At 27.4% G+C, this 20644-nt stretch overlaps 1 protein-coding gene across 5 annotated transcripts; it reads right to left on the bottom strand.

Annotated features, from left to right (window-relative positions):
* Positions 1-811: 811 nt before the first annotated feature.
* NKCC (sodium potassium chloride cotransporter) lies at positions 812-16822 on the bottom strand. 5 transcript variants are annotated; one of them, XM_089082428.1, is made up of 20 exons: positions 16452-16822; positions 11739-11882; positions 11261-11321; positions 8460-8724; positions 7506-7759; positions 7242-7356; positions 6531-6850; positions 5719-5950; positions 5508-5629; positions 4928-5127; positions 4619-4766; positions 4295-4536; positions 3972-4189; positions 3440-3551; positions 2955-3061; positions 2712-2826; positions 2423-2571; positions 2217-2328; positions 1704-1864; positions 812-1503 (listed from the first exon to the last, which is right to left on the bottom strand). In XM_089082428.1, exons 2-19 carry the CDS (start codon positions 11870-11872, stop codon positions 1729-1731), a joined length of 3042 nt encoding a protein of 1013 aa, XP_088938554.1. In that variant the 5' UTR covers positions 11873-11882; positions 16452-16822; the 3' UTR covers positions 812-1503; positions 1704-1728. The 5 variants fall into 5 exon arrangements, with proteins under 5 accessions (XP_088938554.1, XP_011638196.3, XP_088938553.1 ...); XM_011639894.3 differs by lacking the exon at positions 16452-16822 and adding an exon at positions 15602-15885; XM_089082427.1 differs by lacking the exon at positions 16452-16822 and adding an exon at positions 15596-15722.
* Positions 16823-20644: the final 3822 nt, after the last annotated feature.

The raw sequence follows: 20644 nt of genomic DNA, 5'->3' as shown, positions 1-20644 counted from the left end.
AAAAAATAAGAAGATAAATACAATTTATACAATACATAAAATACAATTTTATATAAGAGCTTGGGAGGGATTCAGTTCTAACTTTACTTTGTTTTTGGACGTTGTTATCACGAATGCGAGTGGGACAGTATGTTGTAAGAGCAAGAGTGGCGGATAGATGTTACATGCAATTGAGAGTAAAATAAAAATAAAAAATAAAAATTATAGTTTACAATTTAAAGCGAGGTATAAAAGAGATAAGCTTACATTTATTTTCGCAAATTTTTTTATTAATTATTAATTTTTTTTTTTACTAAAATTGTATGTGTCACTATTGTTTATTCTTTTTGAACTGTACAGAGAATGACTCCAATCATCATAAACAAAAAAACTGAAAAAGATACTTAAAAATTCTTAAAATATTGATTTTTTAAGTATTTATGTTTATTAATTATGCTCATCATTTTAAATTTTATTGGCCCAAGTTAATTGTCAAAATGATTACACGAAAATCTTTGCCATTTTTATTAAATAAAGTTTATTTTATTAAATAAAAATTAAATGTATTACTTGAAATAAATAAATAAATATATATCTCTCTATATAAGACAAACAGAGTTATAAAAATATTTTTCTCGTTAGTTATATGTATTACTACTATTTGTCTTTTGACAAACATTGTCTTAATTTTAATTTTATTTTAATTGTTTAATCGTTGTTTATTCACTATTTTCAAAAATGTTTAAAATTTGAAAAGTAAAAAGTGATCCTTTTTTAGCTAAAGAATGATATAATTTGCATTTAAATAAAAATAAAATCAGAAAAAGCTAAGAACTTTTTAAATGACTTTAATAATATCTAAAATCTTAAATAATTACATTGTATTAGAGAAATTTTATTACAGTTTTTAAACTTAATAAACTTAATAAACTTAATAAAAAACAATCAAGCTATATTTACAGTATTGGCGCTAGTGAATATTTTTAATCTCGTTTCGATCACAATGAAACTTTCTGAAATATATTCTTATTTTGTGTCTTCTTCTTTATTTCTTCATTTTTCATTTTGTCTCTCAATCAATCTCTTCTTCCTTTATTTTTGTTATTCTAGTTCTTTTTTTTGTCAAAATTCAATGCATTGTTGACGTGTAACTATTCATTAACAAATTGGGACTTTTTCGGCTTGAAAAATGTCTCTGTCATTTATTACTCTAGAGATAAGGCATTCGCTCATTCTGTCAAGAGACTCTTTTCTCACATATCTTCTCGCTGAACAATGTTCATCAGCACATTGTTCATATGAAGCACTCAAATCATACTCGCACACGTTCGAGGATTATACTAGATCATGGTCTCAATAAGATTCTCATCCTCTCTTCATCCTTCGTTATACTTGTCATTGCAATTTTTAAGTTTAGCGATTTTATAAATCAGCTATCAGCATCTTAGGTCACGCCGTTTCTTCACTTTAGCGTGAACGATGCAAGGTCATTCTTAAAACTTGGCGCAAAGAAATGGCAAATATCTATAAAAAATACAATACATTTTATGATCTCGAATATGATCTCGAATAGAATATTTATATTATGAAGAAAGACTATCAAAGGTATTTACAAAAGTACAATTATAAAAATTCTATTTTTTCAGAGAAGACGTATTTTTTAAATAATATTAGAAATTGCAAATTGATTTATTGATTAAGATTTGTATATTGTTGAAACGCACCAAATGTAACTAGATATTCAGTGGACTACGAATAGAACGTCAATACAGATGTATGATTTCCGCGGACTAAAATTGTGGGTGGCATATCTCTTGTAAGTGTTTCCAACCAGGCCATGTATAAGGGTGCCGAAACTGCTCCCTTTCTTGGCATTGGTAAAGACCTATGAATAATAAAAAAAGTTTTCTTGAAAAATTGTTAATAATATAAAAAGAATTATATAAAGTATGATACAAAAAATAAAAAATAATACTAGGATGTGTACGTGAGTTATATATTTGTCAATCGAATCAATATGATCTTATATTCTCGATATACTTTTAAGAATATTTAAATAGAGTTGTTTATATTTTTTCAGCTTTATATTACAAAAATACTAAATAAAAGAAATAAATACTTTTATTACGAATTTAATTCAAAACAGAAATTATTGTACACGAAAAATGAAAATATATTTAATTTTATATAAAGATTATTTTAATACTTAATAATTATATAATTATAATATTACGTACATAACTACTAAGGTGGACTGACTCGAGTTTTCCAATAATAATTCTCGCAGTCGCAATTGTCGATGTGTTTTATCTCGTAATGTTTGAAGCTCACGATCAGTAATATAACATTCTAAAAATCATAATTATTTATTGAATATCAGATATACATTGAGATATATTATTAAAAATTGTAAAATATTACAAAAATTGTGTTAATAACTTACCTGTATTTTCAGAAGAATCATTTATTCGAAAATCGGATATTAATTTATTAAAGAAAGATTGCGTCTCTTCTTTCAATTCAACACCGATATCATCTACTATTTTCAAGCTATTATATCTTATTCGCGCTTTGTTCATTATTTCAACCATTCTACAAGACAATAATACAGTAGTTAATAGACAGAAATGAAGTATTTTGATATAAGTTAATATCTTTCGCTGAAAATAATTTTGTCAGAATATTATCAATATTTATATATTTGTTATAAAGCTCTACCTTCATCTACTTACTCTTTTTCTTGCGCACTGATGTCATGTTTATGGTTGGTCAAAGCAAATATCCTCATCTTGCAGTGTTTCCAATTTGAGCGCGTGCTGATTATATACGGTAGGAGGATCGTCAGACCTGTCAAATAATAACTTTTTCCACTTACAAATAAGTCAGAAATTCTAGTCAGCTTATGCGGATGATTGAGAATCAATATTCAATTGACACATCTCAATCATCCGCTTAAATTTATTTTTATGAATTACCTCCATCATCATATAGCCACCATACATCAATAGTTCCTTTCTTATATTTCTGTTGGAAAAATGTTACATTTTCCGGTATAGAAGCCATTCCGCCATTTCGTCTCTCACTGAAATAATTGAGTTATTCAATAGTTAACGACAAGTGAATTTAAATAATATCTTTTCGTGAATCTTTTTTTCATGAATATTTTGATGATAATAAAGATTTATTCCAAAATTGAGACAAATTTCTTTTGTAATAAAAATTTGAAATATTTGTAATCGAGAAAATATTAAATTTTGAAAATTAAAAATGCGTAAATGTATAGATGTAAACTTCAAAAGTTCAAATATAAATTTAAAATATAAACTAAAATAAAATACAAACTTTTTTAAATATTATTAATTTTAAGTAAGTGGAAAAAGATTGATCAATTATAAATATCAAAGAAAATTTTTATTAATATTTAACAAAATATAGAACTATGTTCAGCTAATTTACTTACAGCAATTTATCAACAATATGTTTTTTCTTGTGTTTTAAGTTTTCTTGAGTTTTCCAATGTACTGGTGAATATCCAATTACAGGCGTTGTATCAGGTGTAACAAACGGAGTACCTACAAAATGGTATCAAATTAAAATATGTGAAAAATACAATCATATTTAAAAATTTATTGTTTTTATTATATCTTTATGACTTTCTTTATATTCTAATTTTTATCTAACAAATTGCTTAGATATAAAAATATATTCGCAAAGAATGAAATAATTTATCTTTATATACGAGTATATACATATATAAAATGAAAACGGAACACAATTATGTTAAAAAATTTACTGCATCTTTTAATTATAGCTTTATAGCTATTTTATTATAAGTTAATTTTAATTTCACAAATTACTTAATTATGTTTACACAGAATAGGACCATTTTTTTAAACGACGAAATAATACAATTGTTTGAAAATAATAATAAATAATAATAATAAGATAAGACTAAATAAAATATTCCATTTTAACTCAATATCGATTCTTACCTATCGTTGGCACACTTTGTACTCTTGGAATTTGCGTACTCATAGAAAGATTGCTATCGGCATGCATGAGAGTATTTCCCGCCAAATTATAGCTACTTTGTGCAAGAATTCCCTGTTCATCGTCTCCGTTCGTATCTTCTCCATTGATAATACTGGAGCAATCCAAACCTTCGGCAATTCTCAAGATTGCTACAGCTAACTTGTTATCAAAAGCATTGCTAGAAAAAAATAAATGTTAATATCATTTAACATGTGATGTTTGAAATTATTAATTTGCTATTTTATAATAGAATAATTCCATGTTAGACAATCAATCGACTTACTGAAGAATGTTAAAATATTCTTGCAGATCTTTATGATTACACGATGACCAATGAGTTTTGTAACCCATAAGAACCACATTGGGAGCTAACTTGCCAATTCCGGTAGCCTGCATTAGCGCAGCAGCACCTCGTTCCAGATTCAAGTCATCCACCAAGTGGTAGAATGATTTTATACGTTGTTGTTGCAACCAATAAGAACCATTATTTAGACGTACAGAGCGTAATCGATACGATAATCGTGTCTGAAATTATAATTTAATATCGTAATTTTTCGCACAAATGAATAGTGATAATAATAAAATTATGTTGCAATCAAAATAATACCGGAAAGACTTCACCGGCAATTAGTAACGAATTATTTTTTGTAATTAGATTCGCTAAATGTATCAAAGCAGGTCTCGCACTAGGCGGGCCAGTAAGTGCCAGAATTTTAGGAGCATAATTCTTCACGTGTTCATCGATGGAATTCAACCTAGAAATTATTATAAATTTTGGATTAAAAATCTTATTTTGTAATTCTTATATTGTAATACAAAGATAAATCTAAAATGATGTATTATTAATCAAAGAATCTATAGAAAGCAAAGAATCCGATTAAGAGAAATGCAAACAGAAGACATTTTTTAATGATACCTATAGACGATAGAAATTGCAGTCTTAAAAGTTTGCGCCTGCGTGCTGCTACCCCAGTTGACGTCTGGTTTACGATAAACTACTATCAGATATAATGCGAAGATGATGACAAAGGTAACGAGAGAAGTCACCCAATCGATAAGGAACATAATTGCCACGCAAAGGATGAAACCAATAAGAGACAACCAAGTATTGTAGTACTATAAAAGAAAAAAATTAAGAGATTAATAATTTCTTATCGCAAAGACTAAGAGACCTACTTTTTTCTATACTTCTTTAACCATTTTTTTCTATACTTCTTTTTTACCATTAATCCTTTTTAATTAATGAAAAATAATTAATTTAAAAACACGAGGCATAAAGTGCTATACATGAGAAAATAAATAAAAATCGTGTTATTTTTAATTCTTTCTTTTTAATTGTAACAAATTTTCTTCAAATATATACCACATGTAAAGAAAAAGATCTTATCTTATCTATATCTTATAATATTAAATAGTATTGTGATGTAGAAGCCTCTTTAAGATTAATTTTTTAAATTCTTGTACTGCTTTTTTATATTAATTTAAATCTAACTTACTTTAAAACTGGGCCGCCACCCGAGTGGTCGAATTAACGCTGCATGAAAAGTGCAGAAATTAATTAAGGCATACGACGCTAAATAGAAGTTCGAGATGAGCGGTGCGACTACATTGAGATTGGCTGAAAAAGAAGAAATTTTTAAGAAACAAAATTAATGATAATAGAAATTCGATATCTGCCAATGGATCTTTAATATTTCGATACTTTACCGATTAACAGAAAGAGACCCGCAACACAAAATGTGAGGACGTATCCTCGATATGGTTCTCCGGACTTTCCGTATCCTTTGCTGAAATAAATCAACCCGGGATAAATTCGATCTTGACCCAGGGCCTGAATGAGCCTCGGCACTGACAATAAATTCGTCAGCGCTGTCGACAAAGTAGCGGCAAAGCATCCCGCGTAAATAAGCGGACCCCAAACTGACATCAATTGCATGACCTGAAAAAGATAAACATTTTATGTAAAATATTAAAATATTAATAATTAATTTATTAAATGAAATATCCGACAATTACGATATTTCCATGGCAAATTTAAATGTAATATTTATAAATTAAACATTTGATAGGCAATAAATATTACACATTCATTTTGTTTGCAAAAATATTTTATAAAAATATTAAATATTTCTGTATAGTCTGATATTGGATATTTTCGCAAAAACAAAGTGCACTTAGCAATTAGTTGAGGAATGCAATGTCATAATTTCTGTTATCTGTTTCTGTTATCTGTTTGTTTTTTTAAAACTACTTTGTTTTTTTAAAACTACTTAACTTAAGCAACATTAATAGACAAATCATCAAATTCAGATCTTTAATTTAAAACGGATCAATCTTTTTGCACAAATTGATATTTTGATTTTGAGAAATTTTATTTTTTATTTACTATTTACTATTTAATCTACATTTTTTCCATATACTATTTTATTTTTGATTTACTATTTACTATTTAAATAAAAGAGCGCATAACAATTTTGGAACTCACTTTATCTTTATTCGTTATTGTTTTAAATACATACCGCGTAACTGTTGTGTAGTCCATACGTGCAATTGTTCCCGCATTCCACAATAGTATTGTTCACAAAACCACCTGCGTCTCTAAGAGCCGCAGCACCGGCGAAAAAGACAAACGTTACATAACTAAGCATGGAGATCAGTAAAGCGAGAAGAGTCCCCATCGGTATGCTGCTCGCTGGATCTTTCAAGTCGCCGGATATATTAGCCCCTGCTTGAATCCCGGTAACAGATGGGAAGAAAATGGCAAATACCGAGAAGAACGTTTGATTTTGGCCCTCAGAGCGTCGAAAGTCCGAGTAGAGATTGTCCTTAAATACATCCACTAAAAATAATATATTTTTAGTTATTAAAACAATCTATTTGATACAATAATTTTATTTAATTTATCTCGTGTATTGTATTATCATTATCACTTCATTACACAAAAAAAAAATGGTTTTGCTGAAATATGTAAAAATTAAATCAAATACTTAGATCTACAAATAATTTGATTGGGCTATCAATATTATATAGAAATAATTATGTAGAATGTTCAAATTAATTAGTAGAATATCAAAATTTTTACTATTATTATGCTTACAGTATTATTATCATGCTTAAGCATTTTACATAATTATTTTGATAATCCGATAAAATTATTTTCAGATTTGTAGCCAAACAAATTTTTAGATACTTCAATATTAATATTTTTTCTATTTAGCCTTCATACTTACCAGAGAATCCTATGAAACCTTTTGCTTGCTGTTCCTCATTTCGTGGTCCCATGATAGTACCAATTAAAAAATCGAAGATTGCACCCACGATGACAGCTAAAAGAAAGTTTTGTGCCTAGTAAAAAATTACAGAGTATTAATAATAAATCAAAATAAACATTTGCATTTTTTAATTAAAATTTAATTAATTATTAATCTTAATTATAAACGTTATTATTTTTAAAAAAACTTAAATAATTCGACGACATATCACAGATTTAATACCTTTGATTCCCATTCCATGCCGACTGCACAGATAAAAATCATAACGACGAGCGCTATTATACCGACGATTCTGACGTCATTTAAACCATTATCTATGATTTTCAAATTGTATGTTTTCAGCAAGTCATTCAAGGAATCACAAAAACCGATCGTGTTCATAGATGCAGCTACAGCATTTGCAAATGCAAAGACGATGCCCACTGATGCTCCAAATTCAGGCCCGAGAGAACGAGATATGATGAAATATATTCCACCTGTATAAATCAATCGATTATTTTTTAAATATGACTAACCATCAAAAGTTTTCCTATAAACATAAAAATAAGTATATATGTGCTCTACATTTTTTCCATATACTATATATTTCAAAATATTGTGTAGATCTAATATAGGATAACTATTTGAATTGTGAATCAATTTTATAACATTAAAAATTTGATAGGATATTACCAGACGACGAATTCATTTAAAATTATAATTAGAATTAGAAATAGAATTTTGCAACACTTTGAAAATTTACACTTTGAAAAAAATAATAGTCTACTAAAATTAATATTTATTTTATAATAGCATAAAATTCAAAATTCTTTCCATTGCCTGCACATTCAATTTTTTTAATGGGTTTAAAATAATTGTCATTCTTTTAAATTAACAATTTTATCTCTGTCATTTATTAATGTTTATTTATTAATATTTTCATGAATAATTTCTTTAATAGACAAGAAACGTGATAAAATATAAGAGTTAAATTATAATCATGTTTATAATCATTTTTTGCCTCATTCTAGCAAAATAAATTGTTCAAGCTAAATTGGATAAATAATTCTGATGAGAATCTTTCAGCTTGGGGAAAAACCCCGTGCGTCTAATGACACAATTGTATATAAAGCGATGGTGTGCACGACGCCACTCCTTCGGAAAAAAAGAATTACAGAATGCGTTACCGTAACACACCTCCCTTTACTTCCCCATTAGTGCTAATTGCGCTGAGGCTAAGCGTCGTAATGACGCAGACGACCGCCGATATTCCGATAATGACGATGGTTAGTAGAATACCGGCCTGGGCGACTACCCACGAAAGTCGCAGAAACAGCATGACACCCCATATGTTGAGCAGGCATGGTATGAGAACGCCTTGGATCCATCCTAGTTTTATTCCGACGTGACCCTGCTGACCGGCGACGCTTCCGATCTGTCCGGTCTCGACAGCATTGGCGTCCTGGAACAAGGAGTTTATTTAGAGGTTCAATTCTGGACTGCCTACGTTGCGCAATTCGATGTCGACCAATTCGATAACGATGTCATGCAGCGTCACAAATTACATAATTACATAAGTTAGATAGATTCTATGCCAGTAAATTGCACATAATTTTTATAAGGTAGAGCTCTAACGAGAAGCTCTTGAAACTTAATTAACATTAATTGCAAAATATTTGAAAATTTTGAAAAATTACGTAAATTTTAAACTGGAGATACAACATGCATCGTTGCGTTACATTAATCGATATTAATGTTTTTGCAAATTTGCTGGAAATGGGATTAATACTGATAAAGTTATTAGAAGTATTGAGAATGGCGATTTAATTCTTGTCTCCTACTTAAAAGAATTAATATAAAATTTTAAATAAGTTGATTAAATATGTTTCCTTATTTTTCAAATATGTAGTAAAATTAATATATTTTTACTAATTATGCAAATGTACCCATTAAATTAATGTGAATATGTGAAGAAAGGAAATAACGTATAAAAATTTTCTCATATTCACAAACATGTACATACATACATGTACATAAGTATATACTAGACATATCAAATGATAATGTTAAAAACTGAAAATATAAAAAAACTAATTATTACAAATTTTCACAAACTCTCTTGTTTGTGTTCAAGGTAAAACTAGCTGTAGATTAAATATTATCGCAAGTACATTAGAAGCTAATATATTAAGAATTTTTATTTTATTTAAACATACACGTATATGTAATATACATTTTTTAATAAAATTCCTTTTATTTATTTAATTTTTTATTTTATTTTATATAAATATAATTTTGTGTTTTATTAAAATTATATTTATAATCTAATCACTTCTTTTTATATGCAGTAAATATATTAATTTAATCTTCTCTCTTTACATTTTATTATGTACATATATTAACCGTATATCCACGCGATACTTTTTTTAATTTCACTAGACGGATGTTTACTGCTGTGTAAACTTAATAAACTAGTTTCCCTTTGCCTAGTTTTGTTACCTCTATAATTCGATCGTCTTTCAAATAGGGTAGAGAAATCACAGTATGAAGCAATTCTTTTACTACTCACAAAAATTTCAAGTACTTCTGTTACATTCTACGTAATAAACTTTCATAGAAATTATCGCTTTATAAACAATCTTATCTAATCTTGATTAAAATATCGCGTTTTAATATTTTAAATATACTTTGTACAAAGAAGTTCTTATTCAAACTATATATGATTTTAATTAGAAATTTAATCGTAGATATATAAAATAAATTCTGTGATCATATTTTTTTAGAAAACAGAAAAAATAATATTTAAATAATGTTGCTTATTTAATAATTTTATCAATTTTATCAATTTTATCAAATAATTATCAAAATAAACACCTTGAAAATATAGCGAAAGATTAAATTATGCTTTTTTTCAAACTAAGAAAAATCGAGAAAATATATTCAAATATATTCGACCAATAAGCCATATTCCATTGAGTTCATATTATGATTAAAACTAATGTACTTATATTCTTGCTTTAAAACTAAAATTATAATAAAAACATTCCATGGAAACTTACATTATGTATTTCTTGACAGATTTATTTAATGATAACTTTATTTTTTTGTTGTTATATTTCTGTATTTATATTGCTGGAAAGATTTAATATATATTTTATTGTAGAAGCCTTAAACATATTATAAATAGAAAGACAGAAGTGTATTTTATTATTAAAATTATTTCTAATTTATAAAATTTTTTAAATTTAGATTTATAAAATTTGATTTATAAAAAACCAATAAGAGAAATTATAATTTTAAATAAAGAACACATGCACATATTATTATTATTTTTACATATATTAATATTTTTAAATTAAATATATATATATATATATATATATTTAATTAATATATTTAATTAAATATATATATATATATATATATATATCTAAAATATTTTTTATTATAATATTTTAAATTGATATATGAAATAGAACAGTAGAACAAACGTAGAATAATAATAGGACGTTGACATACATATTGAAGATAAAGGTACTGATAGAAATTCAATATAAAGTAACTGATAACTATATCAAATGAGACAGACACGCGCGCGAAAAATAGATATCATACCTACACACATACAATTTATATCAGTTAAAAGAACTTATATTAATTCAACATTTGATAATCGCTGAATTCATTTGATAAACTCACTAAATCTGTTTTTACATACATATGTAAATAAAAAATAGAATCTAAATTATCTTGCGTCCTTTTATCTTTTTTAAAGTATTAATAAAAAAAAGATAAAAGTAAGTGTAAAAGTTTGAAGATTTTTAGCTTTCACTTTTTATTGCTGCTTTAATTTTATAAAACATTAATTAAAGATTTGTATTAAATCAGATTTGTATTATATCATATTTTCTTTTTAATATTTTCATAGATCTTTTGTTCAACATCTGAGATTTTAATTTTATTATATAATGCACGTAAATGTACGTAAATTTCTTTACCTTTATGAGACTTCCTTCATGCAAAGTGCTTAGAGACGGCCTTTTTGCGCGACGACTTAATCTATAAAAAAGATTGGTAATATTGTAACAATTAAATTACTTTTAGCTGAGCATATTCGCTGAATTGAATAAATTCTTTCCGAATAAAATGTATAAAAATAAACGTATAAAAAAACATTAATTTTTTTTACATCATAGGTTTATATACGTGAAAAGATTAATGATTTTCCAATATCGCTTAAACGAACAAAACAGAGAACGTCATCACCTTTTTATACCAATATGAGTGGGATGATAATCTAAAATGTGATTTTCATAGGAAATTTTGAAATAAATAAAAATTCTTTTTTCTTTTTTAAATCAATTATGTGCAATAAAGAATGTAACGACAAAGAAAAATACATGTAATTAATTTGACCTGTACAATGTATTGAAGAGTAACCTAACCTTATTTAATTAACTTGTAAAACTTGTATACCTGTAATGATCCAATCGTGGTACTACGTCCCATAGCCCGCCCATATTTAAAGTCAATGAGGGTCTCTTATTAGTTTGCTGTAATTGTCCAAGAACATCATCTTCCGGTGCTTTGCCTTGAAAGCGGTTCTCCATCTTGCCGTGTCTAAAAAATATATTTTAAGGAAGTTTCATAGTCCAGCTATTTTATAGTTCACCTTACTCATTGCTCATTACTCATTGCTCATTACTCATGTAAACTAATATTCTCTTGCTTGAATAATTAAGCTATGGCAATAAGATAATTAAAACGATTACATTGTAAAACAAAAATAAATATAAAAGTTTTATTTGGTATATACTTCGCACGTTATATAATCTTCTGCATAATGCGTTATAAAAAGAATATTCCCCTTGATATAACGTTCATTGCAATTTTCAGAAGGCATATGATCCGATATTGATTAGAAAATCTCATGAAGTGATAACGAGAACTAAGGGCAATTAAGGTCACGTATGAAAGTACTTTGTAGAAAAATGCTAATGACATTTACGAGGAATGAGTCAGAGATGAATCAAATATATATCTGCACAGCTTTTACACTTAATTAATGATATCACTAACTGGTCGTGTTCTACCTTCTATATCACCTCAACTATCCGAAAGCTTCAAAACATAAGATAAGACATTGTTGGAAAAAAAAAAATCAATGTATAAAGATTGTTTTAAAGTAAATGAGCATGTAACGGGTGCGTATATTATCAGATCTTGCTTTCTTGTCCCTACAGATTTATAAATAGTAATATGACTACGTTTTGCGGCACGCAAATTTTCGAATAATTATTTGGCCATATTCCCAGAATTTAATCGTGCGGTTCAACGTCCTGTCAAATTCGAGGATTTATTAGCAATGCAGCAAAGAAATTTATGAGTAATTTATGAGTAATACGATAACTCTTTAAAAAAATAATAGCAATTTATAATAAACTTCCTAATTAAAATGCTAATCTTGTATTATTTATTTAAATTGTAAGCGTTATTTTTACGATAATTAAAAATAAATCAATACGATTATATGATATTCTCTAAATTAAAAATTTTTCTTATATCTTTTTAGAAGTATCTCTTTAAAAGTTTGCATTTTTTGTGAATTTAATTTCTAATTTTAGTGTATTACAATAATTATGAGACATGAGAACAAATTAATTAAAACATTTTTCTTTATTATTGATGCAACATGATCAACACTTTTATGCTAAAATTTAATACTGAGAAAAGTAATTTAATAAGGGAAGGTTTCCAAGAATTTATCGAACTCTTTGACTATTTGATACATGTCTCGATATCTATAATGTGAAATAACGTAATCAAATAATGTAAAGCAATATGTCAGTTAAAAGAAAATAAAATATATTTCAAAACATGCGTTTCTTTCATTTTTTCTGATAAAATTAGAAACAATTTTATTTTAAAATTGTTCAAGACAATAAACATATAGTAACAATAATAACTACTAAACTACAATATTATTTATTTAATTTATTAAATAATAGATTATATTTCTATGATAATATTACATGTCCAATTGAAATCAATAAGAAAACAAAAACTTCTTTTAAAGTTGGATTTTAAAATGTTTATATGTAAAATTCAATAAAAATTATAAAATACTATATTATATATATGACAATGTATTCAACATTAATTTAAATTAAATAATTACAACTATAAAAAGAAAGTATAAAAATATTAAATATTAAATAATGTACTCTTTGATGTCTTAATTTGACCGATTCTTTTAATATTTAATTTTAACCAAAATTATAAATATCAATGCTATAATACAAATAATATCATTTTTACTTAAATTTGTACAGAAAATTCAAAAGGACAAACAAACTTGATATGATTAAATCATCTGGTATATCATAATATTATATTTGCCAAATTATACCTTGCAAAAGAAAAAAACAAACAAAAATTACAAAAAGAAATGAAAGAAGAAATTATTAAAGAACAAAGAAAGAAATTTATAATAGGATAAAATGAATGTAATTTTCTCTAAAAGATCTTATTCAATTATTATTCAATATACGAATCCTTTTTCTGATTCAATGCACCGATGCATAATTACAAGTCAACGAAATGGAAAGCACAATCAATCGATGGACCGTAACACGAAATCGATGACGAGCGCCCGCGGCGCGAAACGATTCATTTGCGTCGATTTATCATCAGGCTTGCTGCCTGTAAATTGTGTGCATCCCGCGATGCCAAAACAAATAAATCTACGAAACGGTTTTCGGTGCCGTCGTAGCATTTGCATTTTCATACTCGCGATTTTCGTTGTCGATTCATTCCGACAATAATGACACCGAGTTGTCCTTGAACGTGTATCCAATTGACGGTCGTTTGCCTTATCAACTCGGTATGGAGACTAAGACTTCGATTTATCACGACTTATGCGACAGGCATATCACGAAGAGATAATCGATCAAAATAATACGTCAGTTTTGCATCTTTTCTTTACAGATAGATTAAATCAATTTATTTGAAAGAGACCTGAAAACGATATTGTTTTCAGTAACGTATATATCTTGTTTACGACATAATTCTTAGTAATATATTTTTTTAAAACGCGTTTCTTTGAGAATATATAATCTATGAAATGTCTATATTTTATATTTTACATAATTTATTTTTGTTCTTATTATTAAACTAATTAATTAATTTAAAAGGACAAAAGGTTTAGCTGTATTCATCACAACTTAAAAAAAGAGCAGAAAAATTATAATTATGTTAAATCAAAATAGTTTACTTTAATTTGCATCTACAAAATTGTATCTTACATACAGCCTCTTTTCTTAAGAAAATTGTATATTTTATTAAGTATTCAATTATTTACATCTAATAAAGAAATTTATTATTTTCTTTTATATTATTTAAGAACTTCTCTCTCTCTCTCTCTCTCTCTCTCTCTCTCTCTCTCTCTCTCTCTCTGTTTTTGAATATAATATAGATAAGAAAAATTATTATATAATTGATGTAAATTCTTTAATTAAAAATCAAATCTTTACATTCGTACTAATAATAATGATACACATATAACAAATAGAATCACATTTTATACATAAAAAAATTTGAAAAGTTACGCAAAACAACTATCATGATTATTTTAAACTATTGATAAAAAGTAAATTATACTTATACAATTAAGCTTAAAAATTTATACAATATTGTTTGCAAATATATAATAATTAACAATGTTTAACGATAAAATAAAATTCTTTAGACAAAATAGAATATATATCCTTCTTCTCTCTCTCAAAAAGTCACAATTAAAAAATGTATTCAAGACGCATTATTCTCATTATTGTACAAAATCGATTAATTCAAATGTATTTTTCAATTATGTATCTCCAACAGAAGAAATTAATAAACAACTGAGAGAGTCATAGCCAATTCCTCGGCAAGTAGAATATTAGTTGCTAAATTTCTATATGAAATAAATTCAAACAATTATATCTCCAACTACGTGTCACTATTTTTAGCAGACTTACAACGTAGCGGTTCTAACAATTCGATAATCAAATACCTTGATAGAAGAAATGAATTATCGATAGAGATTCTGAAATAAATGTATTTAAGTGATCGGCACAAAGTCTAAACTCGATCCACTTGTTGATCACAGTTCACAGAACGTCATAATCAAATGATTATGAAATAATTACAAGTACAGATGAGATAAAATAAAAATCGACGAAATAGAATCACGTTTCTATGATCACAAAAGAAAATTTAAATTCGATACTCACGAGACACCAGATACGGTTGAAAAAAAAAAAAAAAGGCTACAGGAGAATGAAAATTTAACGCACACTCACGATTGACGGTATTGCCAAAGCGATCCGTGAGAATCTGACACGCGGCGACTGAGCGTCGCGAAAACTTGAACCCCTCGCGGATCAAAACCCCTCGAGTTCAGGCATTAAGGAAAGAAGCATGCGTCGAACTTCCCTTTCCACGGCAGCTTAAGCGGACGCATATACACACGCGCAGCACCTCCGAATGCAAGGCTAATATAGATATGTAACGTTTAAACGAGGAATAAATTGATATGACGAATAGCCGCCTAAAATTGTTTCAAAATTAGCGCAAAGATATATTCGAAGGGTTAATCGAAATATGGCCGCATGGCGTGCCCGCAGGCATGCGGGTACGTGCGCGCATCGATTTTTTGAGTGCCGCGTGGGCGTGTGCGTGCGTGTGTTTCGTAAACCTCGAACGTGCTTGCGTAGGGAAACGAGAGAAAAGGAGAGAACGGAGGAAAAGAGAATAAAAGAAATTCGCTTTCAAGAGAAACGAGCGGTGATTTTCATCGCGGTTCGTAGAACGCGCCACGGGCAGAAATGCAGAGCATTTCCACGGACGCGAGATGAGAAGGCGTGAAGGTCACTCGCGTGGTGGTTCACTCGCATTTCGAAATCCTTTGACTCCTCTTAATGCGGCAGAGTGGCGCGAAAAGAAGCACTTTGTGCGCGCATGTAAGTGTGGAAAGCACACAAGGGAAACTTACGATCGAACAATGGAGGATTTGAAATGGCGAAATGGCGCGGTTGTAAAACAGTGGCAAGAGGTTCCTCATGAGAAAGAGAGAAAGTCGAATGTAATGAAGAAAGCTATTCACAAATATAAAAATACAATAGCCATACGTTAAAATGCAATTCCACTCACCTTGACGTCGACTATTTTAAATTTTCACTCAGAAGTCAGTCAAAAGAGAGTTTCGATATTAATTAGCGTCACTACTTAATTAATTTTCACTTTAGTAATTTGTTCGTTGAACTTTTGCTCCTTTCGCTCTTAGAATATATACACGCGCGGGAAAAATTTTATTTTAAAAAAGAGAGTCATCACTCAGAATGAAATCGCAACGTATCGATTTAGTTCTCATCGTGAATAGCGCGCGAGTCGCCAAAGGATGACCGTGCGATCGAATTCCGCGACTGACTACCACCTTTTTCAGTAGTTCTGACATTTATATAGACGGCGAGAAACTGTCAATGCGCGGCCGATGACGTTAACTTAATGTTTACGTTGACGGCAAGACGTACGTTCATGCCGGCACCCTTGCAGAGATATGTTATCGCGCGAACTCTGTTGCTTCATAATTTATATACTAGAAGGAAGTGCAGATCTGCAAATAGATTATCCGGCTGTTCTTCTGTCCAGTTGTGCAGTTTGCTATTGTTGTTACTAATAAGCGTTGCTGGCGCGAGGTGATGCAATGCCAGTCTTTCCGCGCTGAAATCCTTTGAAGAGTATTTTATAATCCCACTTTACAGTCACGTTTTATTACTAACAAAGTATTAACTAAATCATTGAACGACGTTTGCAAACTTCTAAAGAAAAAATATATCAATTGCAGTAGAAAAATGTATTGCCTTTTTAAAAAGGTGACTTATGGACTAAAACATCTTAACTACTTCTTATCGAGATAATATTCGTTATTCATGTTGTTTTTATCATTTTTAGATAAATAGATAAATCATATTTACTACAATGTCTTGTGGATTTATTTTGTCTTAAATTAAATTAAATTAAATAATTTATCTATAATTATTAATTTATATAATTATTTATCTATAATTATTAATTAATTATTAATAATCTATAAAATTGTTTAAAAAATAAATATATTTTAAATAATAAATATTAATAATAGATAGTAGCACAGAACTTTAAATATAATTTGATTAATTTCTGAATTCCTTTTTTATTAAGCCTTTTCTTAATAATTAAGTCTTTATTATTATCCAATCGTTAAAGATAAAAGTCGAATGTACGATATTATTATTATCAAATTTAATTTGAAATTTCAAAAATTTAACATACTGTTCTGTAAAATATAAATATACATTTTTATGTGAGCGCGCGTGTGTGTGTGTGTGTGTGTGTGTGTGTGTGTGTGTGTGTGTGTGTGTGTACATATAAATTTGAATCGCAAAAGAATATGCATGTACGTGAATACGCAGAAAGATGCATTACAATTTCTAAACTTGTGCGTATATTTTTAATATTAATATATAAACTACTTTTAATTTTAATATATAAACTATTATAATTTAATATGTATAAAACAATAAGTTTCCTTTCCTTTTTAATTTAAATTAATCAAGAAAATTTGGAAACAAATGGCATAGCACTAACTTTGCAAATTGAGAATGTTGTTACAAGTGTTGTATCATTTAATAAAAAAATAGACTTTCCTTTGTAGATTACGTTGGTATTTTCTTATCTGCAATTTTTACCAATTTTTCTGCTCATCAAATGGTTAATCGATTAAATAATGATAAGTAATTGAATCAATAACTGTCTCGTTTGCTCGCAAACTGTATCGCAAACACTTTTGCTACATCTGCGCGGTTTTACGCTTCGTTTGTTTAATCTATCGTCAAGGAAACTATGATGTATGAATTTACATGTGCATTGAAAAAGAATTATTGTAGTGAGTGCTAAACAATAAATCGCTTATCCTTCTGAACAGACAACTTTTTTTTTAATGCACACGTGTAAATATGTTCTAACAAAAAATATAAAAGCAAATAGTTTAAAATAAAAAAAGGAAATGCCGTATATATGCTACAATATTAAGTAATTAAGTAACCGTTATTATTTAAAGTAGATTAAAAGACGTTTATTTGTATTTAATCGTAAGTAGATACGAAATTTCTAATTTCTCTAAATAACGATTAACTCTATTTTGTTTCTTTGTATACAATTCATTTTATAATTTTTTTCTCATTATTATAAAAATCAGTTTTTAATCAAAAGGACAGCAAGTAACAATTTTAATAGTGATGCAATTTTAGTTGTAATGTATTATTTTACTTTAGTATATTTCAAAGTATTGGAAATTTGTTAAATTATTAATTTACATTTATTGCTATATATTTATGTATTAATAATTATTAATAATTATTATATAATATATAAAGTATACATAAAATATCTACAGTAACATAGGTCGTCTCACTAGCAGCATTGTATTGTACGTTAACGACAATTTACTACCAGGTGTGTGCGACTGATAATCAAATCCATTGCTGCGCGACGTCGGAATGATATAAGCGGTGGATGCGCCTTTTTTTAACATCTTTTTAACGAGTTGCCACGAATGTGCTGATTTTCTCAAGAGGAACGACACGAGCGAACATGACAACACTTTTACGTAAACCATTTGTGCTGTTCGATAACTGCATCATAAAGAAGCATGATAAATTTATTATTTTACTAATTTTTACTGCTTTCAAAAGTATTGTGACAATTCTGATAAAAAAGAAAGAAAAAATGTAAGTATAATAAAGATAATAGTAAATTAAGATAATAATTAAATTAAAATTTGCAGTTTTTATATGTTGCAGCTTAATTCTTATTATATATTATTATATATATTATTAATTTATGTATATATATTGGTATGTCTATATCATACGCATTATATAGAACATAAGTATCTTTTAACAAATATTACTTATATAAAAATCCGCTCGCTGAATTTGCATAAAAAAATACATAATTTAATCACAAAATTGTTCATTAGTTATCCCTTTTAATTTCATTAATTACTTTTGCATTTTAAAAGAAATAAAAAATTTCATAACAAGCTTTTTCGCGTGAGTAAGAACGAATTGATTACATGTATAATCAGAATTCTGTCGGAAGAAGATGTTCTGCGTTTATGACAGGTATGACATAAAGATAATGTAGAATATGACAGTATGTCGGTATGTAATTGTAAATCAAAATGTTTTTTTGCTTAAAGAATCAAAAATATGGTATTGATAAATCATGTGTTATTATAAAAAATCTTGCAAATTTAGTATAAATTAGTATTGTTTTTATAAAACCTTTTGCTTTATAAGCAATGTTATAATTTAGCTATAAACGCGTACATTACACAATATTTTAACTTTTAATTTAATATGATATTTCCACGATGTACTAAGAGGAAAAGATCATAAAAAATTCCTTCAGATAATTGCGACAACAATATGCGACTATGTGCAAATTTCTCTTATCAGAAAAAGTAGTATAGTTTTAATTTCAAAGTCAAATTTGCACGATGCACGCTATTTGAGTCACTAGTTAATTATAGAAACTAGTAAAGAAACGGAAAAATGCAGCAATACCTTTTATATATCTATTGAATTTCCGTAGAATTACCTAGTAATAATTTTAAATTATTCTTGTTTAAATTATTCTTTATTTACAACAAAATTATCGTAGGATAAATAAAATTTTATTTTATTATATCTTTTTAGATATATTATATTCTAATCTATACTTCATAAAAAGATATATATTGAATCATATAAATTTTATATCTATATTACACACACGTGTGAGATTTAAAGTTCTTATTAAAAGTAAGATTAAGCAAGTTTTATTAAATAAAGAATCAGGATATTTGTTGTTTGTTAATAATAATTTAAAACTTTCTTTTAAAGTTTTACTGTGATAGATCGGGACCGAGAGAAATGTTTGCCGGTAATTTTTATAGAAGAGATTAGATATTATATTATATACATATAGGCAAAATTGCTAAGAATTTTTATTTAATAAGCGATAGTATTATTTTTTTTGTCAATGTTTACTATTTCTACAAAAACGCAAATTTACTAAAAAAAAATAATAAAAAGATTAAAATTCTAATTCTACTATATTCATGTTTCCTTACTTAGTTCTCCTTGCGATAAAATATTATATTTTTATGAAAACGCAACAAGATTAGTATATAAATTTAACACTCATTACTTAAGTAAGAAATATTATAGATCCATTGAGTACTCGTTACTTTTTAAAATTTATTTTTAATGATTTAATTTTGATAAATATTAGTTTTGATAGTTATCGATATCCATTAT

This window comes from Pogonomyrmex barbatus, unplaced genomic scaffold (assembly GCF_055798465.1).
Source record: "Pogonomyrmex barbatus isolate J1 unplaced genomic scaffold, ASM5579846v1 scaffold6, whole genome shotgun sequence".
Lineage (NCBI taxonomy): Eukaryota > Metazoa > Arthropoda > Insecta > Hymenoptera > Formicidae > Pogonomyrmex > Pogonomyrmex barbatus.
Note: the sequence above shows the minus strand (reverse complement) of the source record. Positions and strands in the feature narration are given on the sequence as shown.